The 19,299-nt window shown below is 36.7% G+C and overlaps 1 protein-coding gene across 1 annotated transcript in view; it reads left to right on the forward strand.

The window, feature by feature from the left end:
- The window catches only part of TTLL7 (tubulin tyrosine ligase like 7), a 64,481-nt gene that overhangs the window by 10,004 nt on the left and 35,178 nt on the right, over positions 1-19,299 (forward strand). Inside the window, exons 3-8 of the mRNA XM_058808281.1 lie at positions 9,034-9,209; positions 9,363-9,497; positions 10,401-10,522; positions 11,226-11,293; positions 15,271-15,429; positions 16,949-17,165. Coding sequence (XP_058664264.1) covers positions 9,185-9,209; positions 9,363-9,497; positions 10,401-10,522; positions 11,226-11,293; positions 15,271-15,429; positions 16,949-17,165 — 726 coding nt within the window. The 5' untranslated portion in view covers positions 9,034-9,184. The remainder of the gene's footprint in view (positions 1-9,033; positions 9,210-9,362; positions 9,498-10,400; positions 10,523-11,225; positions 11,294-15,270; positions 15,430-16,948; positions 17,166-19,299) is intronic.

Genomic DNA, 19,299 nt, shown 5'->3' on the forward strand with positions numbered 1-19,299 from the left:
AGGTCAATTCATTTAAAGAAGCTTCTGAGGGCTCTCATCCTTTTGAAACTGCTTGATGTTCTCCTGTTTATTTATGTGCAAAAATATTTTCAAATCAGTGGTACCCCATTGAGCCCCAAGTACTAAACTGTGGGGAGGAAAGCATGTTTTTGTGAAATGTTTTATAGCTGCTGGCGTTTCTGGTTCATTTATCAGCTGTTTGCAATCTCTTACTAGCACTGAGTGTTGGCTGCAGTAGCCTCAGTGATATTGTAGGCCAGCTGTGAATATTTCTGACTGTCACTTGTTCTTTTCAGAGTAGAAGTACATGACAGTCAATAAAATGTTAGAGATCTACCAACACTCATACAAGCATACAGGTATTGCTGTGGAGCTGAGCAAATGATTTCATAGTTGAAAATGTCAAGATAATGTGATTAAGAACTTGGTGATCATATAAGATCACCTTTTTTGTACTTTCATGGTCCAGAAAGCTTTGAATAAATGTTTCTTCTGATTGCAAGAAACTTTTTTTTGGTGATTTATTCAAGACCTGATTATTGTCTTAACATTTGCACATCTGATGCTGAAACTACAGGCTAATGTCTGCCAATTTAAATTTCAGACTGCTGTGGGAGTGTCACCCTTGTTGTTAAACTAGAAAACAATGTTATGTGGCAACATGTGAATTAGGATGATGTAATCTTCAATCAGAGTTGTCGTGGGCCGTGTGAGAGGATTGCAGCCCATGTCTAGTGATGCTGAAATGAATCTATGAATTGCAGGCTTGTAAAATATGAGATGAAATTATGCAGACCAGCACAGGGCTGAAGTGTGTCTCTTGTGATACACAGAACTCTGTAGAAATGAATTTAACCATATTTGTGTTCTTGTGTTCCTGAGCTTGAGGTTGTTTTCACACTAAGTCAATGCTGCCAGCTTGAAGCAAGGGAGGGGAGAATATGATGTGTGAGGGGGAATGGTCTAAAGATATCTTTTTCTCTTTTTTTTTTCTTCCCCAAGATCCTTAGCAAATCTCTCCCCAAGGTCTATTTATAATATAATGAATCACTGCAAACATATCAGCTTCATTAAAGGATCAGTGCTTTTTATGCTAAGACAGCTCTGCTGCTATATGTGAAATGTTAAATTGTTCTATCTTGTAGATCCCTAAGGCCTCTAGCTCTTACTAGAGAAATAAATCTTTTGAGAAGTGAATGATAGAAAAAGAAAGGAGTAGTATAATTCCAGCAGTGATTAGTGTGTGGTGTACACAATTTGAAGCTCTGCCTGGTAGCTGTTGGTGTGTGTTGATGTGCTGTGATGAAGAGCATGGATGGCATACTGCAAAGTCAAAAGAAGAGCAGAGATGCTCCCACAGGTGGCACAACTCAAATTCCTCATTTAACTCTCTCGTTTACCTTTTCCCCTACCAAACCCACAATGTTGATGTCACACTTCAATATTACTATGACACAGGATCATTATGGGATGTTGTCATCTCTGTTTCATTCATTCAAGGCCATGGCTCTCTCACCACAGAGAGTGTGAGTCCCTCAGTGAGTGTGGCTTCCTGGCCTCGGTCCTCAGCACAAAGCAAACCAACATCCTTGTGCTGTTTGGTTCAGGGGAATGCTTCATTTGAGGGGACAGGGCTCCAGCCCTCCTGTGGGTATCTGGTTACTCAGCTGTGGCTTGCACAGCTGATGGGGCTGAGGCTCTAATGGTGTGTTGGAAATGCCTAAGCACACCAATGCTGGTTTAAATGAAGGTGGAATGGTTGTATATAATATATTTATATAAAACCATTATATATATATGAAATATTAAAAATGGTTGTATAAAATGGTTCTATAATAAATAGAGATTGGCTTCCATTCAGCAGTGTTCAGTAGAACTTACTGTGATCAGGAGGTAGGAACACTTTATATTCCAGAGTTAGTGAAATGTTCTGCTGTCAGATTTATGGTGCTATTGACACTTAGTGAAGTGGTGAACAAGCTCTATGCATTGTCTCAGCTTTTTGCTGGCAGAGAGTAGAACATGAAAGCTGATTTTTTTTAGCAGCAAGGCAGAGATATGTATTTTCTGAAACTTAGATTTTACTGTATAAAAACATTGTTACACTTGCTTGTTTGAGCTATTTTGTCAATATTTTTCCTTGCCATTTTGAATGCTAAATAATGTTTATTTAAAGTTCACAGCATTTTATTTTTGCATTATTGATTTTTAAGTCATGTAGATTCTTTTCTCTTGCCATGTCAATTAATATATTTTCAATGTTTTACTGAACAAGTAAAAGATTCAAACCTTGACCTTTCTGTACTTTTCTAATTTGGTCTCACTTTCTTTGATGGTCCTTGTTCAATATACGAACCATAACTATGAAACTCTATAGTACTCAATTTGCTAGCAGTCTGAAATATGTTATCACATTAGAAAGGGCTTTTGAAGGGTGAGAATGAGCTAACAGATAGTCACATTGTGTGCTCTGCTATGAAAGTCACTTTGAAAGTCATTTTTTAAACAGAAAATCAATCTTCAGATTTGAAAGATTTGACATTGATTCAAATTTGGCCAGTGTTTTGAAGTTTCATTTTGGAAAATGGATGAATGAAAAAAGAAGCAATGTTACTTCAAGACAACACTGAAATTTTAAAAATTGCTTCTATGCTCAGTTGTGGTCTCTGTATTTTGTGAGTAGGAAGTGATTAATGCCTGTGAAACTTTGATGTGAAACTTCCACCATTTTAACAGCTTCCAATTAATTTCCTGTTGTCTGAATCAGGCACTCTATACTTATGATTTCACAGATGTTTTGTGATATTAAACAATAAAAAAATTCAATCCAAAGCTGTGAAGTGCTAAGTCAGGAGAAGACCAAAGTAAAATCTGTGAATTAACGCTGCAAAGCTCCTGGGCCTCTGTGCCACTGCATGTTGCAGCCTTGGAGCTGGCACTGAAGGGTCTTTTCCTGGCTGGACTCCAGCCATTTAAAACAATGCTCTGTAGCTTGGCTTGGTCATTTTCCTTGGTGGCTTAGGGAAATGGAAATGCTGGCCATTTGGATAAACTAGTTCAGACAGTTGTTTTACAGGACTGCATGATTTGAAAAAAAGTGTAAATCATGCTGTTTGGATTCCTTTGTAGCTTGTACCTGTCCATTTAGCAAATCAAACACCTGAGAACTCTGTATGATCTGAAAGAGCTGCTTAATAAATGTCATATCTCTTTGGTGGTGGGAATGAAGGATGTTTAAATTAATAGACTTCATTTGACTTCAGAATATTTTGAACCAAGCCCTAATTACATGCAATTTTAAGCCAGCTGACAGATAGCCTTTTAAAAACAAGCTTGTCACTTTGACATATCAAGCCTCAAAATGAAGACTACTTTTTGCATATAGAATTTCTCTGTAAGAGAGAACCTGCCACCAAATTGTTCTTGTTTGTGGCAGGAACACTTCAACATACATTTTATAAGGCCATATATTAAAAATCATGAAAAGGTAGGAGACTTTTAGTTCTGCAGTTCCATTACTGAAAATTGTTATTATCTTGCCGAGAAGAGTCCTGAAAAAGGCATTTTTCTCTATTAATATCATTTTGAATCTGAATTTTATATCTTAATTCCAGATCAACAGTAGATTATAGGTTTGCATAACTGCAATAAATTGCACACCCCTCACTATGGTGTGTCCAGACTTCCATACTCTAAGATCTAGGGATAATTGATTTAAATATTAGATTGAAAAATCCCAGAGCTCAGATGTTTTCTAGGTCAATGCTCTGAAGACCATATGTTAACATCTTTCTTTTACCTGTTTCTGTGAAATTTTTGTTAATTTGATTTTCCTGCTAAGTGAAGAGTGGGGATTGCAGCACTGTGATGTTGACCTTCCATCTCTGTGGTCACCTGCCCAGTCCTATAACTGTATCTCCAGTGTGTCTCCATTTCACTGTGAAAGCTCCTTATGTCAGAAGCTTTGTGGGTTTCCTTCCAGCTCCTCTGCATTTGCAGACACTTGTGACAGCACTGAGTAAATTGCACTAATGGGCTCAGAGGAAAGCAGTCTGCTAGTTTGAAAATCTGTTCTAAAATATTCCAGCTCACTGTTGATGAGTGAGTACTTATCTGTACCCAAAGAATTCAGGAAATTACCCTGACAATCCATTTTTGTAGCCTTTCACCTAGGTATGTAGGATGTTAGCTGTCTTTGAGAGGTCTTGTCATATGTACCATGGCTTAAGAGCTGAAGTCTTGTTTTCTGTTCATGTATGTAAAGTTAAACACATGTATAACCCATGGAGCTTTTCAAACTGGGCACCAGTAGTATCACAATTGCTTAGAAGGAAGGAAGTTCTCATTGCAAACAGTACACTAAGTGATGTGTGGAACATAGAGTATTTTGTAGCAGGTGATTCTACCATTCTGAGAGACTAAATATATCAGATTAAATAATTTTAAATGTGCATATGCAATCTAGTCTCTTTTTTTCTTAGGGCACACTGTTGTGATTTCAAAGTTACTGGTGTGATCCAAACTAGGTTGAAGAATCTCACTGTCTTGTTTGGAATAGATTCTCAAATTGCACTACCTTACTTTCAGTTTGAATTTGACTCTCCTTGCTCTTTTTTGATCTGATTTATCAAACCATTTTCTGTGATACTTACTGTTTGGGGGGGAAAAAGGGGGTGGGGTCTAATGACATACAATTACTATTTAGAGATTAAAAACTTTCCAATTGCATCAAGACATAAAGTGAAGGTTCATAAAAGGCAGAGGTCACTTGTGAGCAATCTGGAGGGGAAAACCAGGGAAATTAGAGAGGGATTTGTTAAAAAATACCTGCATATAATCTAGGCCAGAAGAGTATTTTTCAGGGCAATTTACTAACTTATTATGATACACTTAATTTGTGTAACAGCATGAAATATTTTTAAGTTTTGAGTTTCTAGAATATACAATACACAATATACAATTTGTCAAAGAATCATTGTATTAACTATGAAACCACTTTTTTCCACTGTCCTCTGCTCTTTACCATGGCACTGTTCCTTTAAATGGACTTGAGCTTGAGCATCTGCTATGTTCTCTGTCCATGTGCAACACTTCCCTCTCCAGCAAGAGTATCCTGCCTCTCCTGTCCCTGGAGGAAAAAAGATCCTTTTTTCTTTTTCTTTTTTTTTTTTTCTTCCCTTTTTCTTTTAGTCTTCTGTGCCTTTCTAGGACAGAAATGTATCTTTCCTACTGTCACTCTCACACCTTTGCCAGGCAGCTGTAAAGATAACATCTCATCTTTTTTTTCTCTGTGGAGCACATTTAGTCCAAGTGCTTGTTTATATAAGAGTGTGCTAACCTGATGAAGATGCTTTCATTTCTTCTTCACAAGTCTTTCTCCCTTTATATGTTAACCATTTTTGTTCAGCTACCCTTGAATCTGTATGGTTGAGCATACAACTTCCCTAATTTATGTGTATCAGGATTTCAGGAGGGAAATGGCATATGCAGCAGGAACTGCAATCCTTTTCTGCCTGAGTGTGAATTCAGAGATTTCTGACAGCTGACTTGCTCCAAAAGTCCCAGTTTGAAAATAGAATACTTTTTCCTATGTTATTAAAAGCAATCTCTTGAAAACAGCTCTCTCAGGTAGGTTATGTGCAAGATATGCCTCTGCATTATTGTAGCTGAATGAGGGTTATAGGTTATGCTTATTTTATAAGCAAAAACATGTCACAGGTATGAGAACTGACTCAGAATTTGATGCAGTCATTACCTGACAATGCTGCTGCTGTTACTGTGCATGATCTGGGTGAGTCCTGCAATCAGCTTTGGCCTGTGACTGGCAAAGGCTGCCTGCAGAGCAGTCTGTGCTGCTTTTCCTTCAGCTCTGCTCTGACCTGGGAGTAGGGCTTGGCAATAACAACAAATAAGAGGATGTGAGCTAGAAGAAGATACCTGGGGAGAACCTGAGTCAGGGAACGAAGTAACTTTGGGATGATTTCTGTGGTGTAGAATTAAAAAAGAGCTGTAGGAGCTTGTGGCTGCCAGGGCCTGTCCTAGTGAATTCTCCTCCTTCCAGCTCCCTCCCCTCAGCACCTGCCCTTCATGTATTGCTCTGAGAGGTGTACTCCTGTCTCTCACAAGTGATCCATTCCTCTGCTTAGAGAGTTGGTTATCTAAGGGCAGTTAGAGGAACAGTTGCAGTTTACCTGGGAAGGCTGCAGCTTCCTCAGCAGGGTGGTGCTAGGTTTTCTTGCTGCAGAATTGGAGCATCTCATGCTACTGCCCTGGGGATGCACAAAGCAGGGAGGTCTAAACAGGGGTAAGTCTACTGCTCCCATGGCTTAGCCTACAATTCACAGCAGCAATTCACTGCTCTGAGTAATATATCCCTCCAGATGACATGCAATGTCTCTTGACATGTCATGTCATGACTCTTGATCTGTCACTTGACACGGTGGGAAAAAATGCTGAGACTGTCCCATTTCACTGTACCTTATGTGGCCTTTGGAAAGGAGCAAAGGGAAGGACTGCATCCTATGTAAAATATTTTGGAAAACTAATGGTTTAGAACTGCTGGTGCTTTGGTATTCAGTGAAATACTTGGTTGAAGATGGACTACTGAAGAGAAGTCAAGGAGTTGTAAAATAATTTTTAATTATTACATACAAGCTTAAATCAGAATACGAATATTTATTGGTATGGAATTGTGCTTTTGAACAGTAAAATCCTCAACTAAGTTTGAGTACAGAGTACAGTCCCATTACCTTGTTTTCCATATGGCTGAACTACTAATTGTTCTTGGAATACTCCAAAGGTAGCTATAAATCTTTGCCATCCACTCATCTATGTGTACAAAAAACGTGAGTGGTCACAGACCTTGACCCTAAAGAGTATTGTTTTGAGAAGAAAAGAATAGTGTCTATCTAAAGAAAAGCAGTAATTCAGTAGTGTGGTGCAGTTTGGAATTTTATGGTCCACCTTCAGAACACAGTGTGTTACAGTAACTTTGGGCAGATAATTTTCTGTGATACTAAGATGAATGAAAGTTGTATGAGCTGCTTGCTTTTTATTAGCATATCATAGCTTGTAAATCATGCTGTGTTAGTAAAGGGCTGGCGTTTCTCACAAGGCAGTGTTAGTCCTCTTAACATTCTTCCAAATTTATTGCAAGTTTTTAGTCAGTACAGCAAAGAAATGACTGCCATGCATTTTTGTACATTCATAGAAGTCCTTAATTGGCTAACAGACGTACTTCAGTATTATTCCCAGGAACTGAACATGTCTTGTACTCTGGTGGTATTCTTAGCCTGAGAAACAGATAACATGCAATAGCCAGTGAGTCACTGTGCCCAGCACTGCTTTTCCTTCACTGTGGTTTTAAGGAGGACAAATGCTTTGCTTTCCCAACTCTGTGTCTAATTTTAGTATGCCAGTGGGCCCAAGGACTTTCAGGCCACCTTCTCAGATAATGTCATCCAAAACATTCAAACTTCAAAATGGCTGGGAGTTACATGCTGTGCTGTCTGACATTGTATCTGTGTATTAAACATCTCCTGTTCTTTGTGGATAAATACTCAGGGGCACTAAATGGACATGAGGGAGATATTTGTCTTGTTACAAAGCAGAATTTGACTCCTGGTATATTTGTGAGAGTCATAAAAGAATCATAATCTGTTCTTTTTATGCTTTTGCATTATTGGGCTATTAAGGGTAAATGTCTGTCTTGAAAGGAAGTTAGATCTTGGAGCTCAAAACATCTGCTTTTGTAATTTCTTAAAAGATAGGTGACTTGTCCAGAAAATACATCTCTCTCTCCTCTGTTGTGTGCACACACACAGAGAAAAAGAAAAGGCGTGGACTTGTAAGCAATGTTTTAGTAATTTCCTTAATGCACATCTTGTCCAGTCTTAGGACCACATATATTTTGCATCCTAAGTCATGGCTGAATTTGACTTTGCTGTAATTTTCTGCTATTTATAGTAGAAGAAATCCCTTGTGCTCTCTATAAGTTATTTTAAATAAGTCTTGCAATCACCAAAAGCAGCAATATAAACTGATCTAAAGCTAGTGTGAGGAACTTTAGCTACACATATAACTGCAGAAAAGAAATGAAAGCTTTTAAAGATCAGTAACATCTTAAATATGTTTTGAAAACTCGTAGATTTGTTTGAGGCAGCCTGCCAAAGACAGCATTTATTTCCTTACAGACTTTGGTATAGTAGTTCTGCATGTTCAAAGTCATGTAACAGTGTGTTTAGAAGTGATGGATTCCCAAGGTTTTTTTGCTAATATTTTAACCCATTGTTCTTATGGTGCTTAAGCTGGACCTAAAAAACTTAATATGAGTTATTTTTCATGTAGTGCTGTATTCATGAGGGAAAAAAGGAAAAGGGAATTTTGTGTGTAGATGTAAAAAATAGCATTTTATGCAAATAAATGTTCACTTTAAAAACTGAAAATTTAAATGCTTGTCAACCCAAAATGTCTTCAAATCATATCTGTTGTGTCATGAAGTAGTCATGAAACTGCATCCACGTTACCACATGGTTACTGGACAATTGCTTTAAAAAACATTGAAAAGTAAAAGAGAAGAAACAGATTATTACTGTGATTTCAGTTATTTCCCACTTGGTATTGAAAACCTATCACACAGTGTGTCTGATTTTAATTTTTTATTTAAAATATGGGTTTAAAGTATAAACCACTAAATTCATTGAGCTTTATGGAGATAGAAAGTGGCATTATTGATCGAATTCGGTGTTACCTATTTTCATGTCCAAAATGTCCCATACCCAAATGAAAATCAGAAAAAGAGGTAATATAATTTCATTTTGAAAATTATCACCGCAAAATTATTTTTCCAGAAAGAAAAGAATTGAACTGCAATGAATAAAGTTTTATATTTACAATAGCTTGATCAATCTTCTGAAATAAGCAATTCTTTATACATGCAATTAAAAGTGTTTTCATATTTAGTTTCCTGCTATTTACTCTTTTCTTTTCAGGACTTGTCTATGACAAAGTCTCTCTTATATTTTTTTAACACAGGTATCTGTCCATTCCAGAACTAATATTTTCTACAACCAGAGACTGAAATGGCATGGCTGGAGTTTTAAGTAATTTGGCTTTGACAGTTTCAGCCTTTGCTGAGAAGTTGGAACAGAATTTGAACTCCATTTCTGCACTATCCTAGGTTATAATGCCATCCTTTCCTAATGAGGGAGGTATGCTAATCTTGGATTTTTAATATATCCTATGAATTCCTCAGTATGCTTGTACCTATAAATTGTGATGGAGTACTGTTTGTATTTTTAGTTAATTTGTATATGTTATTTGAGATATAAAAATGTTAATAGTTACAACATTATTTTTCAAAGATAACCGTGGAACTGCTCCTCTGACTTTGAGTTCAGAACTACCCTATCAGAGCACAATTAAAAGAAAAGTCAGAAAGAAGAAGAAGAAGAATGGAGTTATCACTGCCAATATTGCTGGCACGAAATATGAAATTGGTAGGAAGCTGCATATTTTGTTTGCATCCTAATAGCCTTTGATGTGAGAGAGTTACTGATTAATGGCCTGAATTAATGGACTCTGTATCAAGCTGTCAGTGAGACATTTCTGAAGGAGTTTCTTTTATAAGAAACCTGGGGTTTTCTTGTAATTTTTAATTCATAGCTTTGGGTACTGTGCATCTATTAATCCCCATTTGTTACTCATATTGATTCCCACTTGTTACTTTGAAATGTGAAAACTTAAGTAATCGAGAAGGCTGTGGAAGAATCTTCTAAATACCTATGTGTTTGGAAGTTTATTAAAGCCTTGAAAGATTAGCAGTGTAAATTCAATGTTAAATACTCTAATTATTATACAGAGGCATTTCAGTAAAGTCTGTTAAGGTTTTGTATTTTCATGTTTAGTGCTAAAATATTTTTTTCCTATAATCAGAGTTATGCATGGCATGTAATCAGATTTTTTTTTAAATTAAAATAATGCATGCATTTGCTTTTGCAACACTGTACCTTCCTCAAGGAGGTATTTTTGTCCCTATCTGCAGTGACACTTATAGTCATCACTGTTTTAAAATTAACTTATGGCATAACCAAGATTAAGTCTAACTGCTGTACAAGAGGATTTGTGCTGGAGGGTTGGGGAATACCTTGAAGCTCTTGGCAGTTCCCATAAGAGGTTGTGCTGATTCCTGCCTCACTTCAAGGTGCTGAAACATTGTAATGGCAGGTTTGCAATAGATTGATGGAAATACTGCAAGATAAATAGTTTGCCATGCTAACATTGTTCTCTGACAAAGGGTTCTATATTGGAAGTATTTAAAATCTTCATTGATTTTTTAAATGTTGAAAATGAATCTACTTAAGAGATTCAAAATAGTGCCTAAGAGTGTGATTTCTCCACAGTGCGTATAGTAATACAAGAGATGGGATTTGTGAAAACGCGTGATGAGGATGAAACAGCAAATCTCATCTGGAGTGATTGTGCTGTGCAGCAAGAGAAGATTGCTGAGCTGCAGAACTATCAGGTGCAGTGCTAGTTCAGATTTTTGTCATGTTTCCATAAACTGCTTTACTCTGAGATGTGCAGTAATTGTCAATAACTGCTCAGTTCCGTTTGTGTGGAGGGGAAAAAACCCCACACAAACCACAACCAAACAGACTGCATTAAGGCTGTACCACTGCATAGCTTAAAATCCTATTCTCTTCTCCAGAGTTATTTGTTCTTACCACTTGGAATCTGGTGTATAAATATTTGGGGCTGTTCTTTCATGCTTTTTTCTGCCAGTTGAGTGTTGTGAATGATCAATTTATAGAAGATACTAAACATCATTTATAAGTTTCTCATAAGCTTTGAAGCAGTAAGTTAAGAAACAGAGCTCTCTCTCTCCACAGTCCTGTGAATCAATATTTTGGTTTTTTTACCATTATCTTGTGTTTGCATTCTCTGTTTCTAGATAGCTTTGTGAATAAAACTATGATAGTCTCATGTATGAAATTAAATTAAAGTGGGCACTTATATGGATGGAAGAGAATACAACTTGCAGCATCTTCAGCATTGTTAAGAATAGGTAGTGTAGTGTAAGATATTATCTTAAATAATTTAGATTTAACAGTACCTGTGTTTGCCTGAGCATGCAGTTGAATGTTTTAAATGACTGTAATTAGGTATGCCAGAAAAACTAAAAAGTTTCAATTAATTTTCCTTTTTTTTTTTTCCTACTTCCTTAGAGAATCAACCATTTTCCAGGAATGGGAGAGATATGCAGAAAGGATTTTCTGGCAAGAAACATGACTAAGTAATATTTCTTTTAATATTAAGAAGTTTTCCAGCTGTGATATTTAATGCAATAATATACAGAACTATTGCTTTGGAGGCTTGTTTATTTTTACTAAGAAACTAGGAGAGGACTAAGAATAATTTTCAAAGTTCTTTATTAGCTTTAGCTTTGGTCCTGGATCTGAAGCATTGGAGTGGGCTACTTTGTTTCTCCAGTTGATTTCAGTGGAGTGTTATGTGGGTTCACTTCTCTGTCTAAACACTGCAAAACGTAGGTGAGTCTTGAATTATTGTACAATAAACCTAATATATAATGCACCCACGTATGTATCCCATAATAGTAGAACAGAATAAAAGAACTGTATGTGGCTGGATAGTGCATCTGGACTATGCTGTGCAATGTGCTGTAGGATTGCCCTGCTTCACCTGGGACCCTGGACCTGAGAACCCACTGAAATCCCTTCCAACCTCACCAATTCTGTGATAGTACTTGTTTAAAATAATTAATGGTTATATTTTTCTGTATATCACATTTAAAAAATGTGAAGCATCTTACTGTTTATATAAGAAATTAGTCAGTGAGTCTCATTTGTCTAATTAGAAATTAGCCTCACTCTAGTGGATTAACTGTGTTCTCAGGAATTATCCTAGCTGAGAATCTGTGAGTAAAACTTGTAAGAAAACAATACTAAATAATGATCTGATAGCCAGGTAAGGAAAGGTTTGAGGGTAAATATATGTCAATATTTTATTCTAATCTAAATTAGTTTGTAGAGCAATTATTAATAGAGCTAATCTTTTGGCCCAGAACCTGATTTACACAATTTAACTTCTAACAGAACAAATCTACCTTACTTAGAGAGGGAAATACTATTCAGGAGTAATGCACTTCAGGAGTTCTTTTTTCAGGCAATATCCAGGCACTCTGGGTCACAGAACTATGTGGTTTTCACATGCAGAAAGGTGGAAGGGAGCAGTGTAATACATAATGTGTAATATGAAAGAAGACAACTCAGCAAAGAAAGTATAGGAACACAGAATAATGGAACAGATGGAAAGAGGAATGTAATTGAGAAAAAAAGGCAGGCATGAACATCATTTTCAAGGATAATAACAAGAACACAGAAAAGAAAAAAGAAACAATAGAAATGCCATCGTAGGGCCAAGTAGATCTTAAGAGAGCGTTGTGAAGGGTCTCTTAGATGAGAGTTCCTTGTGTGAAGGATAAGTGTGGTTACAGAATTAATTCAGTGAATGGGGGAGAAAGTGCACAGGATGAGTGGGAAGGGGCATGGATTCAGCTATGCAATATTGTCTTTTCCAACACCTTTGTTGATTGTATTTAAAAGGTTCATGAACTGATCATGGGCCAAGAATGATTCTCATCCATATATATCCACTAAAGTTTCATATGTGAAAAGTCAGAAAAGTCAGTGGAATCTTCTTTATTAGACTGAAGGTTTTGCCTTTAGTGAGCTATGTTTTGTTCAACACCATTGATTCTTTTGTACAGAAAGCGCTCTGAGATCAAAAGCAGTCTGACCACATTTGTGAGCTAAAATAGTACTCAGAAGAACAATAATTTGCTGTTTATTTCTCAGACCTCCTGATAAGGACAGCAAAAGCTAAAGGGTAGAGCAGCACAGTGAAAAAGTGGTTACTCATGATAGTGGACAGCCCATGTGCTGAAAAATAGGGCTATTGTAATGGAATAGGCCCTGATTCCACAGGCTACTTAATGATGTTCCTAAGCCCTTTCTGAATAGGGCTTTGCAGGGAAAGAACAGAGCTGAATTCTTTTCTTGAAAGTTTTAGTGAGCCCCAGAACCTACAAACAATGCTGAAGTATTCCACTTCATAATATTAAGTGTTTGTAATCCCCCAGTTATGCATTAAAAAGATAAGGCATATAGAACTTATGTACTTTCAGTCAAAAAATAATATCAATATGTCAGGAATAGCTTGAAGCTAGAGTAGGCAGTGTGTATATTAAAACCCTTGAGTAAGTTAAACAACAGGTCTCTAGCATGTAACAGGAGGCATATGATAAATAATCTGGAGAGGAATTTAAACTAAAATTGCTTTTTGCCTAAAAATAGGATAATTTCTGCATAGATAAGATACTCAGTTGGCAAAGTAATAATATTCATAAAGACAGAGCAGATGGAGAGTAGTTTAACTATATGAATCAATCAGGAATTCAAATATCTACTTCTGTTTTCAAAAAGTTTTCCTGAATATTTAGTGGCTTTCATTGAACTAGCTTTCTTAGAACAATAGTTACAATGAAGCTGCAGAAGCACAGAACCTCATGCAGTAGTGCTGTAGCCATTGTGGTTTGTACAGAGTGTTTGTTGAGTAGTTGGCTACACAGTTTGGTGACAGTGTATCCATTATACCAGTGGGGCTTGGCTACAGTCCTAGCCCCATGCATGTGGATGAAAAAGAGCTCTGTTTTCTGCATTAGTATTTTAGCCACTTAAAGAAAAAGTATCTGCCCAAGAGTATTACATAAGCTCATAGTAGAAATGAGAAATAGAAATGATATTTCCTTTTTTACACATTATTATGCTGATGCTATTAGTTTTCAATACAAAAGGAGAAATATACCTAAATCTGTATTTAATTAAAAAATATTAAACTTCACCATAGTGGTATTTAAAAAAGAATAAATCTAAGTTGGAGACTTCCTGTATCACCTAATTTCTTTTTAAACTTCCAATTCCTTTCTGTTGTTCTGTGCATATTTGTATTTTAGATGTGTCCATTCTATGCTACAGAGTATTTGTGAGTTACCTGAACTAATTTCATATGAGGTTCTGTATGAAGGGAGTTTCAGGTACTCTGAGTACCTGAAACAAGCTAGCTACAACAGTGTGTAACTCAGCAAAGACTAAATTTATCCTGTTGGGAGCAATGATGCCAGTGTGCATAGTTCTCCCATTGCTCCTTTACCTTGGGTCCTAAGCAGTGTTAAAGGAACTGTGTGTACCTCAGCCATTCTGACAGGTGGAGTGGATGTATCTTCCTGTCATACACAGCTCTGGGTGATGGACACTTCTGCTACCCCAATTCTTTACCATTCTTCTTCTTCCATTTTTCTTCACAGAGGTATAGAATTTTTCTTCACAGAGGTATAGAATGAGATACACTCACTACCTCAGCTGCCACAGCTATTAAAGCAGGGAGATCAGGACCTTGCTGCATCCTTTCCCCAGATTCAGAGTTTGATTCCCTATTTTAATTTTAGTTCTTTTGCTCCACCCCTTCACCCTACTCCCTTCCTGCTTGATCTTGCTTTGAATGTTTTTGCTTTCTTTTGATTAAATTAGGTGCTCTTGGAATCTTAATCCAAATATACTGGGACCAAAGACTAATCCAAACTTGTGTGATTTGTCCTATATATGAAATGAATGAGTTGCTTGGCCTTTGTCAAAGTCTATTTACTACAATTCCTTATTTTAAAAATTCTTTCAAAAGGAACAAAAAACTCCTCCTTAATTGCTTCCAATTGCTTAATATCCCATCTCCTCTTTTTTGTGTCTGTTGATCCTCATAGCTCCCCAGACATCTACCAATATGAAGATTAAAATAGTTCCCAAATATCACCACCAACACCCCCCCCCCCAAAAAAAAGGTTTGTAAGGAGTTCAATATTTCTAAGAATAGGAATAGCATCAAGTCATTTGAGTAAATGGCCAAAAATTGTAACAGGAGTGAGATGGATGCCAAGAAATGAGATGGATACCAGTAACATAATAAGCACATAAGCAAAAATGCTCAAGATAGTCTGCTTTTGAATATAACACATTCAAACTCATATGAATATGTAATAGAATGCTAACTATTCTTAAAGAAATGCAAAAGTTTGCTTTCATATCACAGAATTTTGCTGAAAAAGCTCCCTTGTCAAATTGTCATGAGTGCTTTTTCATCTTGAGGATTGAAACATCAAAGTAGTCAAAAGATTTTAACTCAATTACCCTTTTTGTGCAGAATGATCAAGAGTCAGCCTCAGGAGTACAGTTTCATTCCTCGAACGTGGATCTTTCCTGCAGAGTACACACAGTTTCAGAACTATGTAAAAGAATTGAAGAAGAAACGTAGACAGAAAACTTTCATAGTCAAACCAGCTAATGGTGCAATGGGACATGGGTGAGTTGTGAGTTAACTTCAGTCTTCTTTCCTGTTAAAGGTGAAATCCAGTGCTACTTACAACATTAACAGAAGCTGTGTGTTAATAAGAAGATTGTATTTTGAGTTGAGTGAAAATCAGTGTATTGGTTTATTGTATTTAAGGCTTCACAAGCCTTAAATAAACTCATAATTTTTATGAACACAGTTATTTTATTGTGATTTTTTTTCTGCTGTGCTTAGATTTATAGGGTGAGATTGTATTGGGCATAAATGGCAGGGTTTTGGTGGCTGGAGGCTGCAGGGATGTGTGTGGGAGGTCAGGATCTTTCACAGCTTTAAAACCAGCTCAGACACCCCATTGTGTTCCCAAACTGCAGCCAGTCAGAGATGCAGAAATGTGTTTGAGAGCAGCAGCCACAAGGTTTAGGAGAGACAGAGGAGATGCTGTTGGGGATGTGGCTGGATGTGCACTCTTGGAAGCAGGGCACAGCCCTGAAGAGACTGCAACCTGCAGTTGAGTTGAAGAAGTTTTATTTGTGACAGGGCCACACAGTAAAAATCCAATGAGATAAATATTGCAATTGTAATTTTAGTTCTTTTTAGTTCTTTTTTTTTTTAGATATTTTGGTTTTAGCTTTTATTGCTTTTAATATCAATATGAATTATACTATATACTAAAACTCTTAGTTTTTCAGCATATGTCAAAATTACTATAAAAGTAAGGCTCCCGAACTTTCAATTTCTTTATTTTTCAGTCTTCTTGATAAGGGCTAAGATAAGCTAAAGGGAAAGGTACTGGCATAGTTCAGAGAAATTTCTGCAAAGTACTTCACTCTATTAGGACTATTCAGTACCAAAACTCTGAAATGTATAATGAATAATAGGGAATAAGGTTAAGGTAGCCTTAAGGTTCTGGGAATTTTAGGTTAATAATTGTATACTGAAAATATTAGCTTTTACAGTTATTTAAAAGCCTATATTATTAGAGATTGTAAGTTCATAGTTCATATGTAAACCTTTTTGCATTCTGGTGTGAGGGAACTGGAAATACAGAAATACTGAGCTTAATCTGTGCCATCCTCAGACATACAGATCAGTGTCCTGCTTTGCAAACTTCATCACCTATGGTTAGCACTGAAAGTTCTTTGCAGTCTGTGCCTCAGGCAGAAGTTGTGACAAAGACTGGAAGTCTATTTTTAGAGCTGCATGAGGAATATCACTGAAGCTGGAGACTGGTCGTTCTTCCAAACAATTTCTAAGTGTAGAGCAAACCCATTATTACAAATTGTTGAATCAAAGCAAGCAGAAAGTTACTTTGAAATGGCTCGTTGCCTTTTTCCATCTAGTGAACCACAATAAAGGACAGGAAACCAAAAGCCTTGTACGGGAATGGAACTTTTTCTCTGCCCTAAAAATCAGATATCAAAGATACCTCTTTCTCTAGGTAGACCTTAGCCTCCCTACTTGGCTGGGTGACCACGATAATCTATTTCAAAGAGTAATGTCCAAGTTTTAAAATAACTTTTGTTTTTACCAGGATCTCTTTAATAAGAAATGGAGAAAAGTTACAAGCTCAGGATCACTTAATTGTTCAGGAATATCTTGACAAACCATTTCTCATGGAAGGCTACAAGTTCGATTTACGTGTGTATATTCTCGTGACCTCCTGTGATCCATTAAAAATATTTTTATATCATGATGGACTGGTGAGAATGGGCACAGAAAAGTATCACCCCCCCAGTGACTCAAATTTGGTAAGTTGAAGTTCATTCCAATTTATTGCTTATGGTATAGACTTTAACCTGTGTAGTGTTTGCAGGTGGTAAAATTAAATAAACTAGGACTTGATTTCATCTGGGTAAATTTCTACATTGCCATTGAAAAGAAAAAAAATTATATCAAAGACCCTTAACACATGGCTTTCTATCAAAATCACAAGTACAGCCAAATTATTGCTTATATATAAAATTTTATATGACTTTGCATGTAGCATGCTAAAGAATTTAAATATACTCTAGAGGAAAGCAAAAGATAACAATCCAAAAAATAAAATCAAATCACTGCAAGAATGGGCACATTGCTTTTATATTCATCTGAGACTGAGGCTGGGGTGGCAGGTGGTAACAAGCTTTATCTCCTGCTAGATCAATGCTCAGCATCCATGAAGTTTGGAGCCTTTGCTGAGGGTCCTGCCAGGTTTCAGCCATTGTGTTGGGAAGTGAGGCAGAAAGGAGAGAACCAGCACTGCAGGGGCCCAGTGCTCACTGCAGTCCCTGAACATGAGGAATCTCCTGCTGCTGCTGCTGTTTGTCAGTGACTGCTCCAGCAGGGACAGGAGTGTGTACTTGGCAGCTTTAGGGTGATTCAGTAGAGCTGCCTGTAAGCACAGAGAAAACCCAGAAATGCGCTAAGGGTCGTACTAAAGATTTTGCACAATTTTCTGCTCTTGTTCTACTGTATGGCATGTTGCCCTATTGGGGGTGTAAACCCTTCTCTTTTTGCTCAGACCAAAATGCAGATGTCTAAGAAAGAAGTAGATTTGCAGCATTGGAAGGTATTAGTACGTTAGGTTTGTTATACCTCTCTCTGTACTCCATTGCTTTTAGAGCAGCTTCCATGTAATTATGTAACAGAAAACACCATAGAGCCTTTTTGCCTATGTGAAATTTAAAATTCTGACTGTCTCTTGCTGTGCCTTTGAAAAACGCAGGTACAATTTGAGGCCCAGTACAAATGCTATATTTGGAAGTGTTCCAGTACTATATTTGGAATAGTTTGCTTTTACAATTTGTGTATTGCTGCTAATCTCGGCATTAGCAGCACTGAAATATGCTCTGAGAGGATAAACAGAGCAGGCAGTTGTTTCTGTGTTCTCAGAACTGTTCATGCTGGAAGTTGTCTATTGTGTGAAATAACGTGCTTGTCACTAATGACTTTGTTCTTTGGAAGACATATTTCCACAGTGACATTGTTCCAAATAACTTTGGACTATCAGTTCAGATGCCCAAACACTTTTTTTTTTTTTTGAAGTCTAACACATAATTACTTTTGTCTGAAATAATTTGAATTTCATGGAATGATGACTTAAAACCAATAGATTTCAGAATGATTCTTAAAGGAGTAATGAAGCCATGGGAGAAATTCATTGCTTCTAGTGCTACTACAATATACTGTTAACTCATTTGCAATTAAATTGATTGGTTTTGGTAATTTCATTAATTTTTTTAAAGATAAGGAAGTGTAGTAAGATAAATGGCAGCAGAAGGCTTGTGTTATCTATTAACGATGAATTGGAACAGAAGGCTTATGGTCACCTTAGAATAGCATCTACTCTCATGTATGTAATCAAACATGACAGAGAACTGTCACTGTGATGAGGACAGGCATCACCACAGTGTAAGTGAAAAGCTGAATTAATCTCTGGGAGATAATGTAAATGTACAGATCATGATTTATAAACTGAGCTTGGAAAAGGAATGCTTTCTTTAAATTCAACTGATAACGTGAGTCTATTGCTGCTGACATTTTGCTCCATGAAGGATCTCAGTCATTTATGTAACGTATGTTTTGAAATTTACCTCCCTCTGATATATGGCTACCAGCCAGTTAAAAATGAGCAATTTTGGCAGATATCAGCATGGCAGATGAGTTTATATGCAAAAGATATTTTAAAGTATCACTATCATGAGAACACTTCTCATAAATAAGCTACAGTGAAAACTGAAATGTGGGATTGTCTATGAAGCAGATGTCAGTGTCTTTTAGCACTTTAAAAGTAGCACTTCAAAATACTGACTTTATTGTTTGCTTCTTGTGGAATGTAATAATTCTCTAAGTTATGATAATTGCTCTTTTTTAGGTAGTTGTTTATATAGAGACCTGTAAGAT

Source organism: Ammospiza caudacuta, chromosome 7 (genome assembly GCF_027887145.1).
Source record: "Ammospiza caudacuta isolate bAmmCau1 chromosome 7, bAmmCau1.pri, whole genome shotgun sequence".
Taxonomy (NCBI): Eukaryota; Metazoa; Chordata; class Aves; order Passeriformes; family Passerellidae; genus Ammospiza; species Ammospiza caudacuta.